At 36.0% G+C, this 27,936-nt stretch overlaps 1 protein-coding gene across 1 annotated transcript; it reads right to left on the bottom strand.

The window, feature by feature from the left end:
- Positions 1–167: 167 nt before the first annotated feature.
- Positions 168–27,936, bottom strand: TMBIM4 (transmembrane BAX inhibitor motif containing 4). Its single transcript, XM_045829581.1, has 7 exons — positions 27,734–27,936; positions 17,292–17,400; positions 15,739–15,844; positions 12,148–12,181; positions 9,623–9,740; positions 4,284–4,329; positions 168–3,742 (listed from the first exon to the last, which is right to left on the bottom strand). Exons 1-7 carry the CDS (start codon positions 27,828–27,830, stop codon positions 3,536–3,538), a joined length of 717 nt encoding a protein of 238 aa, XP_045685537.1. The 5' UTR covers positions 27,831–27,936; the 3' UTR covers positions 168–3,535.

Raw genomic sequence — 27,936 nt, 5'->3', positions numbered from 1 at the left:
TATCCAGTAGTTCTGCTTACAGGTATGTTTCTTTCCTGGGCAAACTCTCTTATCAGAGCAGGACTGAGAATGATGGTAAAAAAAGGAGGAACCATATAAAATTCAATGATAGAAGAATGTATGAATAACTATTGTTCATTTATAAAACATAATACTCTACACCAGTGCTTTTTTTCTTTATTAACTTTATTGGTGTGCCACTAGTTAACAAACTTATACAGGTTTCAGGTACACAACTGTGCAACACATCATCTGTACACTGTGTTGTGTGTTCACCACTCCAAGTCTACACCAGGGGTTTCCAAACTTCTTCGTCTTTTGATCTCTTTACACTCTTAGAAATTACAATATTTGTCCCACCAAAAATTAATTTTTGAAAATGTGTCATTTTAGAAAGATTAATTACATGTCTACATTTTAATTTAAAAAACTGTATTACCAAAACCAAAAAAAAAAAAATTTACTGAGAACAGTGGCACTGTTTTACATTTTTGAAGTGTCAAATCTGCTTTTGCTTATTTAGTATCTTTACTTCCAATTCAGTACATTCTACCTTTGAACTGAAAAAATTATTAATAATAGCAGCTGACATTAACTAACCTCTTAGTTTATATGCTATAACTATCTCATTTAATTCATGTATCAGCCAGTACAATAGGTACTATTATACCCTTATAAAGATGCTGCAAAAGACCTAAGTATGGAAGGATAAATAACTTGCCAAAGGCTACATCAGTTAATTGCACAGCAATGATTCTAATCTATATGCTCTTGCCCACTATGCCGTGTTGAACTTAAGTACAGCATTAGTGCAATTATATATTCAATGACTAATTAATTGATAATGATAGTCAATTTTACATCTAAAACTTGAACCTAATTACATACTACTAAATTTTTTCTAAGTTTTTTTTAATCCTCACTGGAGGATATGTTTATTGATTTTAAAGATAGAGGAAGGGTGGGGGATGGGGAGAGAGAGAGAAAAGAAAGAAAAGGAGGAAGGAAGGAGGGAAAGGAGGGAGAAAAGAAGGAAGGGCACAGGGAAGGAGACAACGATCAGTTGCCTTTGTACATGCCCCAAGTGGGGACTAAACATGCAACCTTTTGGTGCATGGATGATGCTTCAGCCAACTAAGCCACCTCACCAGGGTTCCATATTGCTCTAATTTATTTCAACTTGACAGCTGAAAAAAAATTATGCTTAGTGAGTGTTATGGGCTCCTCCCCCAATCATATGATGAAGTCTATCTTAGTCTATTAGGGCTGCCATAACAAAGTAGTAGAGAGTGGGTAATTTATAAGCAACAGAAATTTATTTCTCACAATTCTGGAGGTAGGAAAGATCAAGATCAAGGTGCCGGCAGATCTGATCTCTGGTAAAGGCCCTCTTCCCGGGTCACAGACTACATGTCTTTTCACTGTAACCTCACATGGGAGAAGGGGTAAGAGATCTCTATAGAGTCTCTTTTTTTACTAATTCCATTCATGAAAGCTCTACCTTCCTGACCTAGTCACATCCCAAAGCTGTACCTCCTGAAACCATCACACTGGGCATTAGCTTTCAACATATGAATTTTGTGGGACACAAACAGATCAGACCACTGCAAAGTACTAACCCCTAGTATCTCACAATGTGACTGTACTTGGAAATGGGGTCCTACATAGTTAATTAAGGCAACATGCAGTCACTGGGGGTCCCTAATCTAATGATGGTGTCCTTCTAAGAAGAAATCTGGACACAGACAAGTACAGTGAGAAGACCATGTGAAGGCACAGGGAGAATATGACTATCTATCTATAAGCCAAGAGAGAGGCCTCAGAGAAACCAGCCCTGCCAACACTTTCATTTTGGACTTCCAGCCTTCAGAACAGAGAAAATAAATTTCTGATTAAGCCACCCAGTCTGTAGAACTTTGTTGGGGCAGCCCTAACAAACTAATACAGTGAGGAAATTTGCCAAAGTTTCACTGGCCCTTAGTTCACTGCTATAATTTTAAAATGAAACCTGCACTTAAGAAAATTAACAATGTCAAATTTTATGTCAAAATATCTGACTTTAAAGCAGGCTTCTAATTTTTAATATACTTTATAATGAAGCGTCATTAACATTTTTATATAACTAATTCTCTTTTGAATTTATCTTTTATAATATTTCTTTTCTAAATAAGATTAAAATCTCCTTGTAAAAGGAGATTTATAATTTATATTGGTAAGGACACAAGTACTTTAAAATCAAAATCCAATCTACTGTTATTTAAAGGAAAAATTAGATGAAACCATTAGACAAAGATAAATTGATATTTGTAATCTAATCTCATGAAATTATTCTTTTTAAGATTTTATTTATTTATTTTTAGAGAGGGAAAGGGGGCGGGGGGAGAGAGAGAGAGAGAGAAACATCAATGTGCAGTTGCTGGGGGCCGTGGCCTGCAACCCAGGCATGTGCCCTGACTGGGAATTGAACCTGCGATGCTTTGGTTCGCAGCTGCGCTCAATCCACTGAGCTACGCCAGCCAGGGCTCATTAAATTATTCTTGAATTTCAGATGAACAATGTATGTATGGCAAATTCAGGATTGAAAACAATTTTTAAAGATTTTTGATATCCCTCATACTTGAGATTCTAAATCAAGGATTTAGAAATGAGATACCATAAAGGACAGTAAGATTTATATTACTATTATATAACCTAGTAATTATATATTTAATATTTTATTGTTATATCTTACATATAATTAGTCATATAATAGTAATATAGTTGTAGTTAATGTTATATTACATTATATATTATATTACATTATGTGTATATTACATTAGATTGTTATACAGTAAATCCTCATTTAATGTCATCAATAGGTTCTTGGAAACTGCAACTTTAAGCAAAACAACATATATAACAAAACCAATTTTTACTGTAGGCATATTTCTGGTCACAAAAGCACACCAAACTTTTAAATACAGACCCAAAACACTTGTAATATTAAACACTGAAATAAATGTGAGTTATAAATTTAAGAAAGATCAATAAAAACAAGTAATATCATTATTTTCTGACCCACTTCTCTAGAGTGGTGGGTAGTGGAGCCTACTCAGCAGCTCAAGGTTCAGGAAGCACATATATATATACTCCCACTCACTCAGACTGGGACAACTGAGATGTGCCAGTTCACCAAATGTGTACATCTTTGGGATGTGGAAGGAAACCAGGGTACCTGGAGAAAGCTCATGCAGACATAGGGAGAATTTTCAAACATCACACCAACAGTGGCCTTGGCTGGGAATCAATTTTTTTTTCTCACCAACATTATAATGAAATGACATTGAATGAAATGACATTATCCAAGAACCTGCTGTATTATAGTAATAGCTCTGAAGTACAGAGCACACAATAAATTAATAAAAGTATTGAATAGTCAATTATGTCTCTAACTTTATCACTGAGTCAGTAATAAAGTATTATTAATGAATCAGTTTCTGTATCCTACTTGCAGTCACTTCTTATGAATGAATTAGTTTCTACATACTGCTTTCAATCACTTTTTATTAACTGCTTCCAAAAACCGCAAGAGGTGCAGGAATAGATTGATGATATCCAAGTAGAGGCTGATGGAAGCTAATATATACTCTTCAGGTGACAGCCTATGCATCAGTGAGTGTGTGTCATAGATGATGAACCCGCAGAAAAGAAGGGCTCCTACAGCAGCCACAACCAATTCCATTGTCTCACTGTAAAAAAATAACTGTAGGCAAAAGATTAAAATAGTACGTTTGTATTAAAGAACCCTATTAAACACTTAAGTTACTTGCTCTTGTGACATATGCTACATATATATTTAATAATGTTGTACAACTTTGAATACAAATGTTAAAAGCAGAGAAAGGCAGAGCAGGTCCACTCTGGCTTCTGTTGGATGAAAGAATGAATGGATGAATCAATGGATAATCCCCTATTAAATTACCCACTTGACTTTGAACAGTAGCATCCCAAATATTAAATATTTTTTTCATAATTGCATGTGCCACTTGGAAGTTAGCAATTACAAATGAGGGCTACTTTCTGTGTAATTTAACTCATTTGTCCATCTTTTTTTTCAATCAATGATGTTAACATAAGACCTTGATTTTTCAAAAGATAATTTTATACTCACTCTATATACAAATATTTCAGATAATTATAACCAAGTGTCCTATCATAAGAATATACCTTACATAGCTTTTTGAGATTATTTATATTGAGATGACTAGAATTATATTTTAAGTTACTATTCTGAAACAACTCACCTTCAAGATTCCTGACAAACAAAGAATCCACAAAACAGCAAATAGTCTATAAAAACAAAATATTAATAATTTAGAATATTGTTCCTTATAAAAAATTTTGTAAACCCATTCAATATTTTCTCAAGAAATAAATGCATCCTGATATTTGTCAAAAAATAATTTAAATGTATGAATTCATAAACATACAATGAATACTGTAGAATACCCAGAAATTGAAAGAACAGCTGTCTATTCAACACTTGTTAAAATGGTATACAAAACTAGTGAAGAGTGTCAATTTTTAAAGGTTTCAAATGAAATGCAAAGAAAATTCTGATTTAAGTAGAAATAAATTAGAAGTATTTTAACAGAAATCTATAAAACTTCTAGAAAATACATACATGAACAAATAAAAAGTAATTGCATTTTAAACCAAATAACAGATTATTCTGTGAATATGCATATCTATTAAAGTTCCCAAATGTATTCTCTATTTTATTCTAATGTATTATAGAAATTATGTACATAAATTTGCCACTGCTAAAGTTGTACGATACCATTTATATATATAAATATATACACTAAAAAATAGAAACAAATTTAGAAGTGACACAAAAATAGAATTAGTAGACAATGACATTAAAAATATACTCCATAAGTTCAAGGATATAAAGGAAAGCATCATCATGAGAAAAGTGAAAGAAATACAGTTAAAAAATACAAATGGAACTGAATTTCCATAGACTAAAAAATACAGTATGTCAAATGAGAAATACTCTGACTGGGGTTAATAGCAGATTAGACACTGAGAAAGAAATGATTATTGAACTTCATTACAGCTGCAGAAACTAACCAAAAATCACAGAGGAAAAACGACTAGAAAAAAATGAACAAAGCATCAGTGAACTGTGGAACAACATTAAGAAGTCTAAGCCCTGGCTGGCGTAGCTCAGTGGATTGAGTGCGGGCTGCGAATCAAAGTGTTGCAGGTTCGATTCCCAGCCAGGGCACATGCCAGGGTTACAGGCCACGGCCCCCAGCAACTGCACATTGATATCTATCTATCTATCCCTCTCTCTCTCTCCCCCCCCCCATCCCTTCCCTCTCTAAAAATAAATAAAATCTTTAAAAAAAAAAAAAAGAAGTCTAACATATACGTCATTGGAGTCTCAATGGAAAGGAAAAAGGGGAACATAAAAGTATCTGAAGAAATAACAGCCAAAAACGTTTCAAAAATTGATGAAAAGTTTAAACTGATATATCCTAGAAGCAGAGAAAAAAATACCAGGAATATCATAGTCAAATTACTGAAAATATTAATGAAATGACTAAGAAAATTTTAAAGGTAGCTAGGAGATTTAAAAAAAAAAAAAACATGTACAAAGGAATAAAGATAAGAAAGACAGCAAACTTCCTGTCCAAAACTACACAAGCCAGAATGCAGGGGAGTGCCATCTTTAAAGTACAAAAAATAAATAAAGAAAATTAAATAACTTTCAAAAACAGAAGTAAAATAAAGATTTTTTTCAAACATACAAAAGCTGAGACCAGACCAGCACCATAAGATGTGTTAAATGGAAATCCCACAGGCAGAAGGAAAACATTTGATGGAAATTAGGTCTATACAAAGACATGGAGAACAGCAATGGTAAATATGTGGATGAACATAAAAGTCATCTATTTTTCATATCTTTTAAAAAGATAATTTAATGTTTAAAGCCAAATTATTAACAATGTATTATAAGGTTTATAATATGTAGAACAACAAGTTATGGTACAAAGGTAGGGGAGAACAGCAATAAGTATACTATACATAAAATGGTATGTTATTTGAAGGTAGACTGTGATAATGTAAACATGTACACTGTAAAACCTCGAGCAGCTTCTATTTAAAAGAGCTATAGCTATTAACCATAAAGTAGACAAATAGAATCAAACAACCCAAAAGAGTAGAAGAGGAAAAGAGGATCAAGGAACAGATAGGACAAACAAAAAGATATACCATGCTAACACAATCAAAAGAAAGCTAGGGTAGCTACATTAACAAAGTAGATTTTAGGGCAAGGATATTACCAGAGATGACCCCTTCATAATGATAAAAGGGTCTTTAAAAGGAAAAACAAACTGACAGTGACCAGGGGGGAGGCGGGAGGTGGAAAATGGGGAAAAGAAGGGGAAGGGTCAAGTCAAGGAACATGTATAAAGGACCCATGGACAAGGACAAAGCTGGGGAAAGTATTAATATGAGGAGGCAGTGGGCAGGGCAGGGGAGAGTAATGGGAGAAAATGGGGACAACTATAATTGAACAATAATAAAAAAATGTAAAAAAAGAACTGTGGACTTAGTTAAAATTAAACTTGGCTGATGGTTTCTTTGCATTGACACTGTGCAGAGGTTATGCCCATGGGAGCCCAGTGTTAGGTTACTTAATAAGCATTAACATCTGTGAAATGCTAAGACACATATACAAAAAGGACATAACAGTCCTAAATGTTTATGCACCTAAAAAGAGTACATCAAATAACATGAAGTAAAGTCATAGAACTGATAGGAGAAAATAACCAGTCCACACTTGCAGATGGAGAATTTAGTACCACTTTTACATTGATAGAATAAGTGGGTGGAAAATAAGTAAGCATACAGAAGGCTTGAACAATACTATCAAGCAACTTGACCTATTTGACACTTTTTAGTCATTCAACAGCAAAATATACATCTTCTAGTACACAAAGGATATTAACCCCGATACTATAAAATGAATCTCAGTAAATGCAAAAGGACTAAAATCATTTAAAATATGTTCTTTAACAACAGAACTAAATAAATTAAATATATGTATTATAATTCAGTGTAGTGAACTGAGGGTATGGTGAGATTCCAGTCCTCAGCTCTCTTGGTGAAATGGCCACAAAACTTGTCAGGATACATCTGGCACACATAAGTTAGAATGAAGTATCTTACCACCTCATAGCATAGATCCTTCAAGATTGAAAGGGAATCAGGACTTGCTTTTACATACTTAAACCCTGGGGAAACTCCAGAGCTTCTACACCAAGAAGTATGGGAAGGTGAGATTAAGAACTACAGATCATCTGAAATTTTGCCTTAGAAACTAATGAGTTAGCCTGGCACAATTTCATGAAAGCTAATAGGACACATGAGACTCCTAGGTCTGAAATGAAGGACAGTTTATTATGACAATAACAGTAGCTGAAGAACAGGCACCATAGAATGGTGTTGTGGAAGTAAAGAAATTCAAGAGAGAGAAGGACAGAAGGCTGAAGAAAGAAAGTGGGACACTGGCATTTAAGATTTCACCAATGGAACAATACCTAGTGATGGTAAGGTCCACAAAGTGGCGATGGCAGGCAAATGAAAACTGTTGCGGTAGAAGAGGTTCAGAGATACTGAGAGGCAAAGCTGATGGATGGGCCTAACATGTAGTTTGATGCTAAGGTCTTCAAAAAAGAGGGAGGCTTGACCAACAAGGGGATCAATGACAGTAATGAGGAAGGATAGGAAGTGTACCACCAGAAAGCATAAGCCTTAAAGTAATGAATTTCTATTATGCTGAAGGGATGATGAAAAGTGGCACCAGGGAACAGAAGCAGTTTTCAACACTAACCCCCACCACTGAGTTGAAGAAGGAACAGCTAGAGAATAGTTCTCAGAGAGGAATCAAATTTCATCTGAGATAAGGAAGAAGAAAGAAGATATTACGAAGAGATGGAAATATAGGGGAGATTATTTCTTGGGTTGGCCAAAAAATTCTACCCAACTTACGGATTCTCCATCTTACAGAAAAATCTGTTTGTTTGTTTGTTTGTTTGTTTGTTTTTTCTAAGATGGCTCTAGTAATGCTTAATTGTCTTTAATTTCACTAGAACAATTTTGTTAGATTGTACTGTGACAGCTGTCATATCAGCATGCATTTAAAAAAAAACATCAAAACTGGTGAATTTTTGTGTAGCCATTTTAATATTGAAGATGGGAGAAATGCAACATTTTCGGCATATTATGCTTTATTATTTCAAGAAAGGTAAAAACACAACTGCAATGCAAAAAAAGATTTATGCAGTGTATGGAAAAGGTGCTGTGACCGATCAAATATGTCAAAACTGGTTTGTGAAGTTTCATGCTGGAGATTTGTTGCATGAAGCTCCATCGTGGTTAGTAGACCAGGTGAAGTTGACAGCAGTCAAATTGAGACATTAATTGAGAACAATCAATATTATACATTGCGGGATATAACTGACATACTCAAAATATCCAAATCAATAAAGTTATTGGTGAAAATGAAGAATGTGTCTTTTATTTTTTATTTTATTTTAATTGTTGTTCAAGTGTTTATTTTATTTCAATTATTTTTTATTATTTTATTATTTTTTTAATGTATCTTTTAATTTACAGAAAAAAAAATACGGACTTTTCAGCTAACCCAATACCAGGAAGGAATTCTAGAGACTATAGTAGAATGGATGGGGAAGAAGTGGGGCAGTTAGAGACTGGGACAGGACGAAGCAAAGAGCAAATCTTTCATCATATAGAGCCACAAATATGTATGAAACACCCCCCCCAATAAGAGTAAAAAATACTACCTGCCCCTAAATCAAACTCCATTTTAATAAAACTATATGCATGTTGCACAATTATCAGTGTTGCCTAACCAACTATATTTTATCCCACCAGAGATTTCTGGTAATCTGGATAACCAGGAAAAAAAGGGAGAGAAAAGAAAGTTTTGCAAGACCACACTTTTGTAAATTTTTAGTGTTGTAACAGGAAAAAGAACAGAAAATGGTTGCCTGATTATGTGCCAACAGGAAGCCAGGATGAGCTTAAAGAGTATTCATTCTTAACAAGTGAGGGCAACAAAGTACCATTATCGTAATATAAAAAGGATCATTCCATGTATCTATTAGTTTGAAGAAAGATACAGGTTAATCAAATGGATCGAAAGACTTTAAGGTTCATAAAGACACCTCCAAACTCTTGCTTTTACCACAAAGATGTGGATGGTCTTGGTAACATTTATGTTAAAACAAAGACCTAAATAATATAGGTAAATTCCATACCATTCATAAAATTCATAAAGAACACAAGCCTAGACTCTCTGGAAACCTGATTTTTTGGGGGGGGAGGCAGGGGCAGCATTTACTTCCCTTTCAAGATAGAGAGGAAGGAAATGATTCAAAGCCACTTTTCATGTCTTTGGATATTCTGGGAGAGTAGGGCCAGGTCCTAGAACTCATAGAGATGACCTTTCATTACACTCCACTTTAAAAGACAGTATAGCACTTCTCTCAAAACTATCTATAATATTAAAGGTAGCTATCATAGCCATGAATATGTAACTTACCCTGCTCCAAATTTGCTGAAATCTTTCTTAGATTGTAGAGTATACATAGTCAAACCAAGAAATACTGCAGTAGTCAGTACAAAAGCTTGCAGAATAATATACACATCATACAAAGTAACTGTAAAAGTGAAAAATACTGATTAAACATTCATATAAACATAATGTAAAATAGCTTTTTCTAGGACTTAAATGAAATGCTTTTAACTGTGCTACTTGGCAATAAAAACAATTATGAAAAGATTCCTTATTTAGCCTTGAATATTAATTGATACAGTAAAACCACACCCATAATGCAATAGGCTCCAAAGTATTCATTAATACAAAATAAGGAAGTCACATTATTATGAAATTAAAGAAATGACCAGAGATTATATAGCTAGCCAGTTAGGAATTTAGGGATATGGTGGACTGATTCTCACCCAATCCCTGTTACAGCTGCAGTTTATCTGTAGTGATTGTCCATTATGGCTTAGATATCAATAGGGATGATTCTGGGTACTGTGGCTGGCTGGGCATTCCTGGATACAGCAGTTCTAGCAATCACCTGGTTAACTGCACCAAGTTCATCAGCCCAAATCAAAGAAATTGGGCAAGAAAAATATTGGAGCTATTTCGCATTGTGTGCCATTCACCAACCCTGCAGAGAACAGAAACCAACCACTATTTGCCTTATATCCAAATCTGCAGTATCTCAGAGTACACTGTATACCAAATTTCCTTGCATAATTTAGAATGATATTCTGGATTTACTATGGCTAATGCAATGCAACTGGTTAACATTTTGATAAATGATATCAAATGTTAAGTGATTAAATTTATCATTAAATGATAAATTTATGATAAATTATAACCTCTTTAAAGGAAGTTAACTGCTTTGAACCCAAAATCATTTAAGTTATTTTTAATTTGTCAGGGATTAATTATCCAAGTTCTTTCTATTCTAAGTGCTACATTATTAGAATTCTTCTATTTATGCCATTACAGGATTAGGAAGGTGAATGCATAAGATAAAACGTGAAATCACTTTTGCTTCTTGTCAGTAATTTCAGTATACAATTATGTGGAAAGATATTATCATAATGAGGAAAATGATGTTCTCAAATTATCCCACCTATGTATTTCTACCCCAGTTCTAATAACCATGAAATAAACCTCTTTTCTACATCCCTTACAAATGGTGGGAGTCAGGGAGGGCAGAGCTAGACTTGATAATAACATTAATAATACAGAATAGATAATAATACTAACAATAAGTAAATAATAATACTTCCTGTGGTGTGAAATTTCAGTCCTATTTATTTTAGTAGTTATTATTTTCTTATTATCTGATTCATTTATAAAAAGGTGGAATACATAGATTCAATAAACTAGCACAGAAAGATTTAAAAAGTACTGATAAAATAGATAACTATATTAACCATAAGGATTAACAATTTATTGATAGTAACAGTTAATGCTGACCCTTTTGATTCTCCAGATTAATCATTTTGAGATAATGTTTTAAATTGTTAACAAATCATGAAATATTTCACTTGAGGCATTACATAGGGTACATTGAGTAATTATAGCAGACACTTCCTTTCAAACACATATTTAACACCAAATACAAAACAGAAATTACTAGCTTTTTTGTTTTGATAAAATATGAGGATATAATAAAAAACATAGTATGATGCAGGCAATTTAAGAGGCTGAGCTGTGATGAAAGTACATGACTCAAAACATGTTATCAGCTCCTCTAAGATCCCTTTAAGTTAGGGAAAAGATTAGCTATGGGTGTCTTATTTTTATAAATGGATAAACATAACTGAATATTGTTTTCCATTCCTATTTTTCTAATTCTTTTGCGCTTCCTCTAAGCTCAGCTGAATATGGAAAGTTTAAACATCTAATTTTTGCTTATATTTTAGAAATTCTTCATCCTCTGCCATATTTTTGAAATATAATACTCCATGATGTTCAGATTTAGCCCCAAATATCTTTTTACCCAGAATATTTATCTACATTAAAAAGTAAGTGTAGCCCTGGCTGGTATGGCTCAATGGATTGAGTGCTGGCCTGGCCTGCAAACCAAAGGGTTGCCCGTTCGATTCCCAGTCAGGGCACACACCTGGGTTGCAGGCCAGGTCCCCAGTAGGGAGTGTGTGAGAGGTAACTACACATTAATGTATCTCTTCCTCTCTTTCTCCCTCCCTTCCCCCCTCTCTAAAAATAAATACTGTAAATATAATCTTTAAGAAATAATTTTTAAAAAGATTTTATTTATTTTTTAGAGAGGGAAGGGAGGGAGAAAGAGAGAGAGAGAGAAACATCAATGTGCGGTTGCTGGGGGTCATGGCCTGCAACCCAGGCTTGTACCCTGACTGGGAATTGAATCTGTGACATTTTAGTTCGCAGCCCGCAGTCAATCCACTGAGCTACGCCAGTCAGGGCTAAGAAATAAATTTCAAAAATTAAAAATAAAATAAAGTTCACAAATTTTTTAAAAAGTAAGTATGACATACAGAAGCACAATTATGGCTTACCAGCAAAGGCCACAGTCAGAGCTTCCAACAGTGTCTAAGAAAAAGAAATTGGAATTATATAAATTCATGCAAAATTTATACTATGTTATATACATGGTTCCAATTTCTAGTTCAATGTGATTCCATATACATGATCTCATTTTAGCTTCAGAGCAGTCTTTTGAAGTATATGGAACAGAGAAGCCCACCATAGTGAAAATGAGACCTCAATATATTGAGTGAGAATATTTAGATTCTAATTGTGATCCCATCACTCCTTAAACTCTAGCTAAATTTTTCATATCTATAAAAGGAAGATTATAGAAATAACACAGAAAATTCTATTTTCTTTGTGTAATATAAATAAAAATGAAATTGTAAATCACGTGGATGTTTATACAAACTTAAATATCTCACTCAAACTCAGGAATATTAACTATATTGATTTGCTAATTCTTAATTTAATATTAAATATATAGATAGCACTCTGGTGTGGCAGATTCTTAAAACTGTCTCCAAATATTCTCTCTTTCTTCCTTAGTAACAAAATTTTTACCTGGATACACAGTTTGCTAAGATTAAACATTACATTTTTCAGTATCCTATATCACTAAATCTGGCCACAGGACTATATTCTAGCCAACAGCACGTGAGTAAAGATGTGTACAACTTCTGAAAACAAAGTTGTTTTCCCCTTCCTCTTCTCATTTTTAACACATAACTGGATGGAATATAGATATAGTGGTAACACATCACCCTAGGAATAGCTGAACCATGGCGGGTACCTGGCCCATGACAACTCCACTAAACATTCATATTTTTTACATGAAAAAAAAATAAGCCATCTTGTTTAAACCATGTCAGAAGCAGCTGAACTCAGATCCTAAATAAAAGACTTAGGAATATTTAGCTTTAACCTCTAGCTTCTTTTTCCCCTTAATTATATATCTGTATCTTGTTTTATATGCTTACTCTAGTTAGATGTTTTTTAATCAACCATCTGATAGACCTTATCATAAAAGCAAAGCTAGAAGTAACAGCAGTGGCTGTACAATGATACATAGAAGCATTCCCTATAAACCTTTGCTACCTGAAATCAATAAATCATTAGAACCAGAGCAAAAATGGTATTAGAAATTATAATGTGGAGACAATGATGCCATTGACACATTTTGTTATGTTTGTCGTTGATAGTGTCAAGGACGTAGTAGCAAAAGATGATAGAAAATATTTTTTTCTGGGCAATATTCTAGATGCTTTATTACTAACTACCAGGCTGTTTGCCTATAAACCAACTGAGCTGACAAATGCAGGACAGACTCCCTCCCTCTCTTTCTCTTTCCCCGCTTCTGCCCCTCCTTTCCTCCCTTTCCCCCTTCCTCTCTCTTTTCTTCCTTCTTCCCTTTTTTGTCCTTACCCAGGAGTCTCTTATCCATTAACACAAAGTACTTCTAGAACCCACAAGAGCCAAACTTTTAAAAACAGCAGCTCTTAGTCCTTCTTTGAAGCCACAGAAACTTAGACATTATGACAAAAGGTCTTCCTAGCTACTTCCAGGGCCCAAGTTTCACAGACTATCTGCATGATGCCTGTGTTTGGTTACTTGGCTGGAGGGCATGCAGTGACCAGGATACAGAGAGGAAATATTCCTCATTGTTTTGCAGATGCCTATGGGAGAAAGCCTTGTGACATGATTTAAGGTAAGAAATCCTACCATACTCAAGTATCAGAAGAAAAAAACAATATAAACAAAAGGAAAGGTAAAACTAGGAAAACATACCATCACAAAATAATGCCTCTTTTTAAATGTGCATATACACACATTCATATACGCATATACACACATTCATATACACATACACACATACAGCCTCCTAAGGCAAAGTGAGATCCATCTCCTTCCTATTTTGGTGGAACAGGACAAAATAAACTAGTATCGGAGGTCTCTGAGTAATCAGAAATGCATTTTACATACTTCCTTATTTGTGAAGCCACTTTTAGCTAGTTGTAGCTAAATGATCAATAGTTGTAGCAGTAAGTGACCATATCTTGCCCATAAGCATTTGGCTGATGCTTTTCTAGTGGCTCTTCTCCTTGCTGGGCAAATGCTGGTCCATACTGTTGTCCCACATAGAAATCAATTAAGAGTCTGAAGGCAGACTGCCTATATTTAGAGTTGAAGAGGAACTCTACATGATGCTGTTTCCTTTTGTATTTCCTCTTTCTATCTTAGGACAGCTGACTGGGACAGGAGTTGGCATCTAACCCAGGGGCTGTCAACTCATATTGGCTATGACCTATGTCATTAATTAGCTGTACCAATCAGATCACTTAGAAATCTAAACTCAGAGAATGGTAGCAGGAGCTAAAGCTAAAACGTTCATGAATCACATGAGAGCCCACAATAAACCATGTTAAACCCAAAGAGAGCAGAGGGGAAAACTCTGTGTAAGGACAGCTGTACAATAGAGAAGAAATGTAATGGAAGAAGGGAGAGGAGACCACAAACTCTTGCTGTTGAATATCCTACAACAGCATCATTTCTAGAACCTTCTTTCTAGTTCCTTTTCTCCTTGAAGCCCTATGGGGTGGGTTGGTGGGTTCCCAAGATCTTACTTATATCCTTAAAATCAACTCTCTACTACTAGTGATAACTTGAGTTAGAGTATTGATACCTGGCAAACAGAAGAGCCTAATATTTAAATAAATAACATTTCTTATAACTGAAATTTCCAAAGTCATGAGCTTTTATTTCATCATATTAACCAAAAACTTATCAGAATTCATAAACTTTCTTTAGTTTAAGGCAGTTTAATCTGATAAATAGCATTTTCAATCTTATTTGACTATAAATATTCTTAACATTAGTTTGGAATGTTTTGATATAAATTTTTAAGTCGGAACCCAAGTCACACTGGATATGAGAATGGGAAAAATAATTTTAAAAATATATAACTGGAGCCTTACCAACTCATTCTGGTCATATTCTAAGACTGAGTTTTTATAAGTAGTAGCTTAGATTTTAATTTTCACAAGTATCTTAACAAACATAACTTAAACTTGAGTTCCCCCAACAATGATTTTGAAAAATGTTAGTAAAGCACATCAACTGAACAAAATGGTCCTTTAAAAAAACAGTGTAATAAGATAAAAGTAATATTGAGGAGTTAGGCATAAAGATTTCAATTTAAGGGCTATGAAATGAAGGCCACAATATAATTTTTTCTCAAGAAAAGCACAGAATATTAGGGGTAGAAAGTATCACAGGGATAATCAACTTTAATATTTTCATTTTACATATGAGAAAACAGGTACATGCCCTGTCATATGTCACATAACCAGATAGTGGCAAACATTCTAGATATTTGGCAGTCATGATTCCAATTCATTATTTCTTTAAACTACATCATAACACAGAAAAAACTTTTGAAACTGACAAAGTTTAAAACATTTTACAGAGTAAGAGACTACAGGAAAGTTCCTAAAATATTCAAATTTTTAAAAATCTCATTAATTTGTTCTACGATTATACATATACACATTCAATTAGGTAAATAAACTTAAAACTCAGTAATAAATGTTAAAGGGACAGATAATTGTCAAAGTACTCACAAATCCAAAAAGCAGGTACAGGTTAAGGGGATGTTTATATCTGTTTAAAGTCAATGCAAAAATCAAACCCAAAGATCCAATGGCAAACACCAAAATTAAGGCAGGACTGAAAGACAAAATGAAAAGTAGTTTCGAGTTTAAAAAATAGTATAAATAATATTATCAAATTTAATAACATGTCTATTTTATGTGTTTGTGAAAGTACAAAAAAAGTCTGGAAGGATCCACACCAAACGGTAAGAAAATTATTCTTCCATCTGGGAAATTTGAGGAGCATGAGATAGGGAGGAGCAGCCAGACAAAGAAAAGAGCCCACAATGCAAAGGGAAAAAATTTCCTTTTTACTTCATGAATTTCTATCATATTTGAATAATTCTTGCAACTAGGATATTGCATTTTAACTAAAAGACAAAGAAAAGCTATTAAATAATAAACATATTTTATACCTACTTTTTTAGGGTATTTGCTATATAACTATAATTTAAATTAAAGAATTTTCCCCAAATCGCAAACTAACAATTCAAGACTCCTTCTGTAGGGGCAGGGAGGATAGAAATTGTGTACTCTTAAGGAAATATTTATTTCTTATTTTACCTTTCCTGTAATAAAGAATCTATTTTAGCCTTGAAAATAATCACTTTGGAGGTCAGATCTTAAACAGCATTGAGATAAATCACATGGAGCTCCTTTGAAAACTTTTCAGTGAAATTATCCTAGTAATGAGCCAACACTAAGATAAATTAAATACACATTTATTAAATACTTTTATTTTTCAAGCATTTTATTAGGCTTTGGGGACATGGCATCTGTCTAATAAAAGCACAAAAAAAATTAAGTCTTAAAAACTGCACACTGTAAAAATTCTGAATACTATTCCAGGAGATAAGGGTTTAACCCTACAAAACTGTAAGCTAAAAAGTCCAGAAGTAAAACCCTGTTGTAGAATAGCCTGGTACTGGCATAAGAACAGACACGTAGACCTATGGAACAGAATAGAGAGCCCCCAAATAAACCCAAGTCTCTATGGTCAATTAATATTCGACAAAGGTGGCAGAAGCATAAAATGGAGTAAAAATAGCCTCTTCAACAAATGGTGTTAGGAGAACTAGAGAGCTACACACAAAAAAACGAAACTCGATCACCAACTTACACCATACACAAAAATAAACACCAGATGAATAAAAGACTTAAGTATAAGTCATGATACCATAAAAGTGCTAGAGGAGAACATAGGCAGGAAAATCTCAGATATTCCATGCAACAATATTTTCACTGATATGTCCCCTAGAGCAAGGGACATAAAGGAAAGAATAAACAAATGGGATCTCATCAAAATAAAAAGCTTCTGCACAGCTAAAGAAAACAGCATTAAAATGAAAAGAGAACCAACCGTTTGGGAAAACATATTTGCCAAAACAAAACTAATCTTATTTACAAGAGTCAATAATGAACCTTCTTTATACTCAAACATAAAAAGTTAACAGAAAAAAAGAACTTTGTTTATGCCCTTTTGATCATATGCAGTGGCTGAAAGTGATTTAGAATCATCTTACCTCTCATGTACAAATGTCCGTATAGACTCAAAGTATAAAAATAACACAGATGTCATGGTAGTTAAGAGAACTTGCAGAGAAAGGATGGTGTAGACTTTTCTTAGAAAGGCTAAAAAAAAAATTTACACATGATTATTTTCTTAAGCATTTAGCATAAAACAGCAAGATCAAATTTCTTTTCATAAATATTAAATTTTTATATGTATTCTTTCTTAAATCTTAATCCAAATAATGTAATCTGTAACTAAAACTTAAAGAGAATGCTTCCAAAGAAAGACAATTCTAATGGTAACTATCCTCTAAGAAGTATGAACTTAACAAAATTTATGGGCCAGAACGTAAGCGTTTTCATCAAAATAAAAAGATAGTACTAAACGCATATTTGTAAACAGCACCATACAACGAAACAAAAGATTAAAAACACAGTATTTTTAAAGAATTCTATATTGAAACTGATATGCAGGAGTAGAAAGCATATAGTTACATATAAATTTACAAAGTAATTTTAATTTCCAAGCAGTACAAATGTTTCCCTAAAACAAAACTTCTCCTTAAAAGGCAAACAATATATAAACTTACTTTCACACACCTATTTTTATTTCTCATTTATAGTACCTCTGCCTCTAATTTCTATACAATAAGAAATTCTTACTTTCAGAATATTTTATCAATATCCATGAATGACTCCAAGGCCTAATAATTTAAAAATACTTTAATTAAAGTCTTCTGCTATACAGGTAATATAAATAATACACTGAACACCCAACTTACCACCAGCTTCAGAAATAAAATATTAACAGTTCCGACCTCCTCTATGTAAGTATACTGATAATAACATATTTCTTCCCCTCATTCTCTTAGCTACCTGCTAATCACCTTCCAAGATTCAACCTGACATATTCCCCCAGTCTAAATTAAATGTTCTTCCTCATGTTCCCAAGGGACCCTAAACATACTTCTAATCATTTTACTTTATAATTGATAAATCCTACTTGTCTTTCACTCCCATTAGACTATTAAGACTACAGTCTCCCTAATAATATGGAGAATGTCTTATTCATATTCATGCCATTAGCACTCAGCCAAATAAATTTATATGGAATTAATGAATGGCGAATATTGACAGGGGATAGAAAAGGAAGAATACAGACCAGGGTGTTAATAATAGTTTTCTTTGGGTAGTATGACTAAGGATGATTTTCATGTTCAGTTCTTTGCTAAGCTGTGTTTTTTATATATCACTAACAAATGTGTATTACTTTTGTAATTAAAAAACATTTTGCAGAAACCTGTGCTTAGCCAAAATAATCCTTATGCAGATATTCCAGATCACAGCTTTTTCTATACTCTTTAAAAATGGGATCTTGCCTTGGCTGCTGTGGCTTAGTAGGTTGGAGCATCATCCTATAAACTGAAAGGTCAGAGGTTCGATTCCTGGTCAGGCAGGGCACATACCTAGGTTGTGAATTCACTCCCCAGGAGGGGCACATAGGGGAAGCAACCTACAGATGTTTATCTTTCTCTCTCTCTCTCTCTCTCCTCTTCTCTCCTTTCCTTCCTCTCTCTCTGGAATCAATAGGTATATCCTGAGGTGAGGATTAAAAAAAAGTGGGTGGGGGAGACCTTAAATGCCAGGAAAAAGCAACATTTGATACCCATTTTGAATAACTAATATAAAAAGTGGCAAAGGATATGCACACACAGATCACAGAGAAAAATAAGATTCAGTATGAAAAGACAAGCCCAACAGCAATATCTTCTATTTCTATTTTGAGTCCTGATTTCTCTCCTTCTAATATCTCAAACTTAACACAGCCAAAGCAATAACTTCATTTCTACTTAATTCTGTCCTTCTCTCAGTCTTCTCTTCAGTAACCAGTACCAACATCCATGAAGATGAAAATGTAGGAGTCATCTGATTCCCCTCCCTCTTCCCAACCCATTAACAACTACTACTGCTTCCAACTGCAATGTAGAACATGTCCACTTCTTGGTTTCTACTGCTACCTCTCTAGTCAAAGTCTGTATAATCTTGGACCTAGACTAATGGAGTAGCCTACTTGGTCTCCATGCTTTCACTCTAGCCCCACCTAATTTGTGCTCCACACAGCTGTAAGAGTGATTGTTTTTGTAAAATAAACCAGATCCTGTGATTCTCTGCTTTGATACTTGTAATGGTTTCCCTTACACTTACAACAAAATTTAGAAGCTTTTATGGGCCCTATAAGGCCAGGAGTGGTATATTGAACCTATCCAACCTCATCTCATACCACTCTTCCTTTTCCTCATATGTGTTACCCACATTAGCCACCTTTCTATTCCCCAAACATGCCAAAGTCTTCCTTCTTCTGGGCCTTTGTCCTTGCTGTTCCTTCTGCGTAGAATGCCCTTATCTTCTTTATATGGAATAGTAGTTTAAAATACGTCCACAATTTTTGACATTTGCTTTAAGTGACTCACTTCTAACAAAAAGAATCAGGCAGAAGTAGCCGTTTATGTTTTATCTAATGGAATGAATCTTAATAAGAAGCACAGGATACCTTCGAAGTTTACTGAATAATTTTATTGGCAAAAAACCACCAAATTATGCCTGTCATAACTGTGGATCCTGGGTATATGGGTACAAATATTGTCTCCTTAATGCCAAACTATTCGAGAGGGCCTTGGCTCGCATGTGGAAGAAAAATAAATAATTTGTGGCCAAAGGAAAAACTGTGGTGGTTTAAAGTATGCCTAAAAATTGTTTGACACTACGTTCAAAAGATGAAGCCTAAGTCCCCTCCCATTGAGTGTTGACTGAACTTAGTGACCTGCTTCTGATAAATAAAATAATGGAGATGTGACAGTGTGCATAATTACCATGACAAGGTCATAAAAAGCTCTACAGCTTCCTCATTACTCTTAAGGATCACCTTCTCCTGGGGGAAGCCAGCCACCATGTTGAGGACACTCAAGCAGCCCATGGAGTGGGTCAGGTGGCAAGGAAATGAGCTCTTCGGTCAACAGCCACATTAGATTTCCTGATAGCTGATCCTCCAGCTCAGACAAGCCTTTAGCCAATTGCAGCCCCAGCCTACATCTTGACCAGAATCTCATGAGAGACCCTGAGCCAGACAGACTAGCCAAATCTGTCACAGATTCCCGATTCTCAGAAGCTGTGTGAGATAGTAACTATTTGTTGTTTTAAGGTTCTACATTTTGAGGTAATAGTCTATAAAGCAAGAGATAGCTAATACACCTGGCTAGCTCCTTCTCACACAACTGTCACCTCCTTTCCCTGAACATTCTTTAAAAGAGCTGCCACTATAAACCCTGAGGGTCTATTCCATCACTATTTACTTTCTTCAGAGAACTTATCATAGCTAACGTTCTGTTTAATTGCTTACCTATCCCCAATCAAATAATACTGCTGAAGACTGAAATATTATCTGATCACTACTATATCCCTAATATCAGTACAGAGTCCAATGAAGTTTTATAAAGGAAGGAAAATGTTCACCTTCACTCACATGGCTAAATAAATGCTAATTAAAACAAGATAGTATTTTTCCAGCCGCAAGAGTCAGCAAACTATGGCCCACTGACCAAATCCAGCCCACCATCTGATTTTGTGAGTAGTTTTATTGGCTACCACCACACTCACTCATTCACGTTTCCCCCTACAGCTGCTTTTGCACTATAATCACAGAGCTGACTAGTTGCAATAGACACCTTATGGCACCATCAAGCTGAAAATATTTACTATTTAGGCCTTTGTAGAAAGTGTTCATCAAATCCTGATCTACCAGATTGCCAAATATTAAAAAGTTTAGATGTAGTCAGTTTAGTTACCATCCTAATGATCAGAGCTCCTAAGTTAATAAAATGCTCTTGCAGAATTTAAATATTCATGAAAAAACAAATGTTTATTTCTGGTATTTAGTTCAGAATTGTTATAGTGATATGAGACATACAGAAGTAAATCAAGTATAAGACTAATTTTTTGTTTAAAAATAGTCTACATATGCAGACAAAATAGAAAAAGCATTCATCTAGGGCAGGGGTGTCAAACTCATTTTCACAAGGTGGGGGAGCATCAGCCTCACAGTTGCCTTCCAAGGGCTGAAGGTAATTTTAGGACAGCATAAATGTAACTACTCCTTAACTAGGGGCAAGGAGCTCTCCATGCAGCCCTTTGAAGGCAACCTCAAGGCTGATGTGGCCTCCGGTGAAAATGAGTTTGACAACCCTAATTTAGGGATTATGAAATCTGGTTTCTAGTCCCCCAGCTTCACTGCAAAGAATCATTGTTATTTTAGAGAAGTGTTCTGAAGCTTAGTTTTCTGTAAAGTCCAGGTATACATTATTTCAGGGATTGTAATTCTAGGGCAAATGACAATACTTTTACTAGAAAATTTTTGAGCATTCATATCTAAACCCCGCCTTCCAATGGGATTCCACTTCCTTCTTGAAGGTTTCCTAAATATTCCAGTTCACAAGCTTTTTTAATTTTTATTTATTTATATATTTTTTTGCTTAAGTTACTAGGTTACAACCTTTATGTTAGTTGGGTGAGTCTTCTCTGGGCTGGTTCTACTGGGGCTGGATAGTCAAGGATGGCCTCACTGTCTGGAATTTCAGCTCAATGGCTGAAATAGCTCCCCATATTGTCTTTCCTTTCTAGAGTGTTAGCCTGAGATTACTCTCAGTGGGCAGAAAGTTTCCCATAATAGGAGATGGTGAACTCCAAAGTTCAAATACCTCTTAAGAAGTTCCTTATGTCACATTTTTTAAAAGATTTTATTCACCCATTCTTAGAGGGGAAGGGAGGGAGAAGGAGAGGGAGAGAAACATTAGTGTGTGGTTGCCTCTCGTGCACCCCTACTGGGGACCCAGCCCACAACCCAGGCATGTGCCCTGACTGGGAATCGAACCAGCAACCCCTTGGTTCTCAGGCTGATGCTCAATCTACTGAGCCACACCAGCCAGGGCTTATGTCACATTGGTCAATGACTCATTGACCAAAGCAAGTTACATGGCTAAGCCCATATTCCAAGGATGGGGAAAATAGATTTCACTTCCCAATGGAAGAACAAGGTTGCACTTTGAAATGGAATATATATAAGAATAAAAGGGATTATTGCCCTAATTTTGTGAATAATCTACATATACAATCAAAGTAATGCTAGCTTTGAGTGTTCAAATAACACTGTCAGTAATTTCTCTCCATATTTCAGTGCTCTTAGTTCCTTCCCTAAACTCCATCTGGACTTGGCACTTCAGAATTTAATTAAGTTGCTATCACAGATTAGTTTTGCTACTGTCCTACCTAATACCTTTAGGACAGCAACTGTGACTTCCAAACCTTTTATTTCCTTACTGCCTTTACATGTAGTAAAAAAAAAGGCTGCTTATTAAAAATGTAGTTTACTTATTAAATGTATACTGATAGTACCTTGACTCAACAAGATCATTCTAGTGAATGCCTTCTATTCACACACGGATTCCACCTCTACAGAAATTTAATTTCCTGAGATGGCTTCCATTTTTTTATTCCTGTCCTTCTTTGAAGGGACTCATTCTCTTTCTTTATCACTTCTGGAATTAGGAGAAACTTTCATTCTGCCGCTGGCATCCATGAGATAGCCAGGAGTTCTTATCCACTCCTAGTACTTCCATACTAGTTCGTAATTACTCTAATGTGTCACACTGTCAATGTCAACTTTATGGTGGGTTAGAATCTGAGGATTTCATATTGGTTTAAAAAACATAAACTAAAAAACTGAGTTTTAACACCAATCCTCCTACAACTCTTCCAAAAAACTGAAGAGGAGGGAACATTTCTGAATTCATTCTGAGACAGCATTACCCCAATACAAAAGCCAAAGACAGTACAGGAAAACTATAGACCAATGTTCTTGATGAATATTGATGAAAAATTCTCATGAAAATACTAGCAAGCAAAATTCACAGCAGATTAAAAGGATTACACACCATGGCCCAGTAGGATTTAATCCTGGAATGCAAGGATGGTTCAACATACAGAAACTAATTAACATAATATATCAAATTAACATAATGGTGGGGTGAAAACATATGATCATCTCAATCAATGCAAAACATATTCAATAAACTGAGAATAGAAGGAAACTACCTAAACATAATAAAGGACATACTCAACAGTAAAAAATTGAAAGCTTTTCCTCTAAAATCAGGAACAAGACAAGGATGCCTGCATTTGCCACTTCTATTCAACACAGTACTGTAAATCCTCAAAAGAGCAACTGGGCAAGAAAAAGAAATACAAGGATCTAAACTGGAAAGAAGCCAATCTGAAAAGATTACACATACTGCATGATTCCAACTACATGGCATTCTGAAAAAGGCAAAACTATGGAGACAGTAAAAAGATGAGTTGGTTGCCAAGGGTTGGCAGGAAGGAGGGACAAATAGGGACAGCACAGAGGATTTTTAAGATAGTGGAATTATTTGTATGATACTGTAATGGTAGATATATGTTATCATATATTTGTCAAAACCCAGAGACTATTCAATACCAAGTATGAACCCGAGCTTAAACTCAGGACTTCATATGATAATGATGTGTCAGTGTAGGTTCATATAGTGTAACAAATATACTACTCTGGTGCAGGCTGTTGATAGTGGGGGAGTCTTTGAGTGTGTAGAGGCAGGGGTGTTACAGAGACCCCCTGTGGGTTCCATTACTCTGGGTTCTTTTTGCCTGCTGCCAGTGTGACCAACTCCCAATGCCAGAGTCTTATGAAAAAGAACTATTTATTCAAAAGTTATACAGGTTTGAGTAATGGCAGAATGTTGCCATTAAATCCCAAAGTCCCTTTAAAACACACACACACACACACACACACACACACGAGTCCTGCCTCCTCTTGCCAAACTAGGCCAGTCAGGGTACCATATCTCAGGAAAAGAAATAGAAGTCTGGAGCTTGGCTAGGCTCCCGTTCTTAATCCAAAACTGTATCCTCATGGTGGGCCGGGGAATCCTTCTGCATTCTTTCAAACGGCAGGGCCAAGACCTGGCACTGCTGCTACAAGATCAAGAGGCTTCCTTCACCTTCCCCAACCTTCACCTTCTCACTCACCTTCCCCAGCGAGTGAGAAAGAGCCTCTCATGGTTCTCCTACTCTCCTTCCCCCATGGTCCAGTGCTCAAGCATGGCTGCAAGAGAGGGTGCATAGCTAAAAGAGAGAGCTCCTTCTTGGCTCCCAAACCGCATGGTTAAGCCCCAGCATGCTACCACGCCTGGGTTTAAATCCCTGGCTTCGATCTCCCTCAGCGACCCCTTGTCTAACTCCCCCCACACTGGTTTACACTTGCCAGCACTCTGGTTTCTTCAGCCTTTCTTCTGCCTTTCTCCATCTGGGCAAGCATGGCTAGATTCACAGGCACAGGAAGCCCCTCCGGCTATATGCATGCATCTTGGGTTAGAGTCATGCCCATCTCCCCTGCTCCAAGCAGGCATTGCTTTTAATATTACTAAAACACTGGCCAAGTTCTCCAGATACGCGAAGTAGCTCTCAAAGGCCCTACTCCACCACTTCCCGATACCCCAAGTGATAGCTGTGGGGATTTAGGGATTTGGGGGGATCTCTAGCTCAGCACCCCATTACAGGGGTATATAGGAACTCTCTGTACTTTCCACACTTAATTTTGCTGTGAACCTAAAACCACTTTAAAAAATAAAGTCTATTAAAAACAAAATAAGCAAAGGAATTGAAAAACATTTCTTCAAAGATATACAAATGGCCCATACACATATATGAGGCCCATACAAGATGTTCAACATCACTAATTATTAGGGAAATGCAAATCAAATCCACAATGAGATATTTCACACCCATTTGGATGGCTACTTGGAAAAAAAAGTATTGGTGAGGATGTGGAGAAATTGGACTCTTGCACAATGTTGGTGAAAATATAAAATGGTGCAGCCTCTGTAAAACAGTGTAGTTGTTTCTTAAAAAATTAAAAATAGAATTACCATATTATTAAAAAATAGAAAATATATCTCGGTGTCTGTCTCTGGTTCCTGACACAGAGCTCCTGAAACTCCTATAATTTCCTAAGTGATAAAAGCACTAGGTGCATCTTTTGTTCTAATATTTGGTTTTTCACCCCTATTCCTAAAACGGCTGGTCCCTTGTAATGTCTTGGGTGATAGGAGTGTCTTTGTTCTATTGAGTGGCTCTTGGGTTGGCTTCTGGATGGCTCCTGGACAAGGGCCAGTCACCAAACAACAAGCCATGATTAGAAGTTGGAATTTTCAGCCCAATCCCTCCCCCACCTTTTTTTTTTTTTAGAAAAAAAGGATGAAAATGCACTTAAGGTCAATCATGGCTCCATAAAGAAGCCTACATAAAGTCCCAATACTTTAGGGTTAAGAGAGCTTCTTGGTTGGTGAACACATCCAGCACACGGCAGGATGACACATCCCAACTCTATGGGGAGAGAATCTGCTGCTCTTGGGACCACCCCAAGAGACCTTGACCTATGTATTCTTCATCTGGCTGTTCATCTCTATCCTTGGATAAACTTGAAAATAAAAGGGTTTTCCTGAGTTCTGTGAGCCACTCTAGCAAATTATCAAATCTGACGATGGGGTCATGGGAATCTCCAATATGTGGCCAAGTCAGACAAAAGCAGTGGGTAACCTGGGGACCTACTACTTGTGACTGGCATCTGAAGTGGAGTGGAAGCAGCCTTATGGAACTGAGCCCTTAACCTGTGGGATTTGATACTGTCTCCTGGTAAGTAGTGTCAGAATTGAGTTAAATTGTAGGACACCTAGATAGTGTCACAAAGAATTGCTTGGTATGGGGAGGAAAAAAAAACCCAAACCTCCACACATTTAGTGACCAGAAATGTCCAAAGTGTTCTGTGTGAAAAGTCAAGGAGAGATACAGGAAGAACTGGGATTTTCTGATGGAAAAATAGAATTTTTTACCAAAACATATTTGATTTAGCAACTCCACTTTTGGGTATATATCCAAAACAATTGAAAGCAGGGTCCCAAAAAGATATTTTTATACTTATTTTATAGCAGTATTATTCACAATGAGGTGGAAGAAACCCAAATGTCCACCAACAAATGAATTTGTTGTATACATAAAAGAGAATATTGTTTAGCCTTAAAAAGAAAGGAAATTCTGCAACAGGGATGCACCATGAAAACATGCCAATTTAAACAAGACAGTCACAAGAAGACAAACACTGTATGATTCCACTTATGTGAGGTCTCTAGAATGGTCAAATTCAGAGAAACAAAAGGTAGAAAGGTAGTTCAAGGGCTGGGAAGAGGGGGTAAGTGGGCAATTCTTTATGAGTGTACAGTTTTGCAAGATGAAAACGTTCTGGAGGTTGGTTGCATAACAATGTGAATATACTTAACACTGTTGAACCTTAGTACCTTAAAAATGGTTAAGACAGTTAACTTTTAATATTATGTATATTTTACCACAATTTTAAAAATGTTTAATTTTTTAAAAAACTGAGCTCACTTGCCAAAATAATTCCAAAATTCAATTTCAAAAACACAGATACTAGAAATCAAGATTCTTAGTGCATCAGAGCTTCATAATTAGCTTTCCAGAACAAACCCCAACTGCTCCAACACGATGCAAATCTGGGACAGCTCCTGCAATCAACTGGCTGAACTACAGCGGACAATGAATTCCACTTAAGTGAGACTGAGCATTTTAAATTCAGAATAATTTCTGCCCATTGGATATTGCATATTAACTTAAAACTAGTATTGTATGTTGACTGACTTAGAAAGCATCCATTTCGAACAACTGCCCCAGTAATACTCAACCGTATGTTGAGTTCTAGGTCCTGCAGAGAGAAAATAGTGAACAAGAATAGATAAGATCCCTCACAGATCTTACGATCCAGCAAAGGAGACAGACAAATAAAAAATTAAAATGCGTTCTAACGCACGCCCTAACGCACAAACATGCCAGCAGATAACTCGGTGCTGGTGTGCTTCAAAATGATCACACAATAAACTTATTTTCACCGCAAAAATAACCATAGTTTTAATAACCATCTTTTAATTTAAAGATGCCAAGGTAAGGCCACTGAGGATTTCCATCTGCCCCTTTCTACACCGAAGACGACGGGATTCAAGTAGCATGGACTCCAGTTTCGATCCCTGTGCACGAGGCTAGAAAGCCTCTCTAAGGCCGGCCGTGCCTCTGAGCACCGACAGCGGGGAGGCGCTCTTTCCCGGAGCCGGGAGGGGAGGAGGCAGAGGAAGGAAGGGCTTCCCTTCTGAAGCCCAGGAGACCCGCGCTCTCCCTCCGAGACCGGCCGGGGAGGGCGCTGTCCCTTCTGAAACCGGAAACCCGCCTCCCGAGACTGACTGCGCAGCACCACCGACCAGGGGAGACGAGGGTGGAAGGACAGAAGGAGGAGGCTACGTACCCATTCGGATGTGTACGCTGGCAGAGGCCACGCAGCTGCCATAGTTGAAGTCATCCTCTATCGAGGAGCAGGGATAGCGGGGGTCAGAGCTGGCCATGTCGGCAGCAGAAGCCCCAACTACCTCTCGGAGCGAGGAAGGCGACACAGACCTCAACGGCCGTCGGCCACTTCCGGATGAAGAAACCCAGCCCGAACGAGCCAAA

This window comes from Phyllostomus hastatus, unplaced genomic scaffold, assembly GCF_019186645.2.
Source record: "Phyllostomus hastatus isolate PE091 unplaced genomic scaffold, TTU_PhHast_1.1 phas_scaffold_93, whole genome shotgun sequence".
NCBI lineage: Eukaryota > Metazoa > Chordata > Mammalia > Chiroptera > Phyllostomidae > Phyllostomus > Phyllostomus hastatus.
Note: the sequence above shows the minus strand (reverse complement) of the source record. Positions and strands in the feature narration are given on the sequence as shown.

Bases quoted from the DNA above. Each gene is read 5' to 3' on its own strand.
- TMBIM4 (XM_045829581.1), bottom strand. From the start codon at position 27,830: ATGGCCAGCTCTGACCCCCGCTATCCCTGCTCCTCGATAGAGGATGAC. The intron at 9,741-12,147 runs GTAAGCCATAAT...TCACTTTTACAG, and splicing joins TCTGACTGTGGCCTTTGCTG to TTACTTTGTATGATGTGTAT. The intron at 3,743-4,283 runs GTGAGTTGTTTC...TTTTGCCTACAG, and splicing joins GTTTGTCAGGAATCTTGAAG to TTATTTTTTTACAGTGAGAC.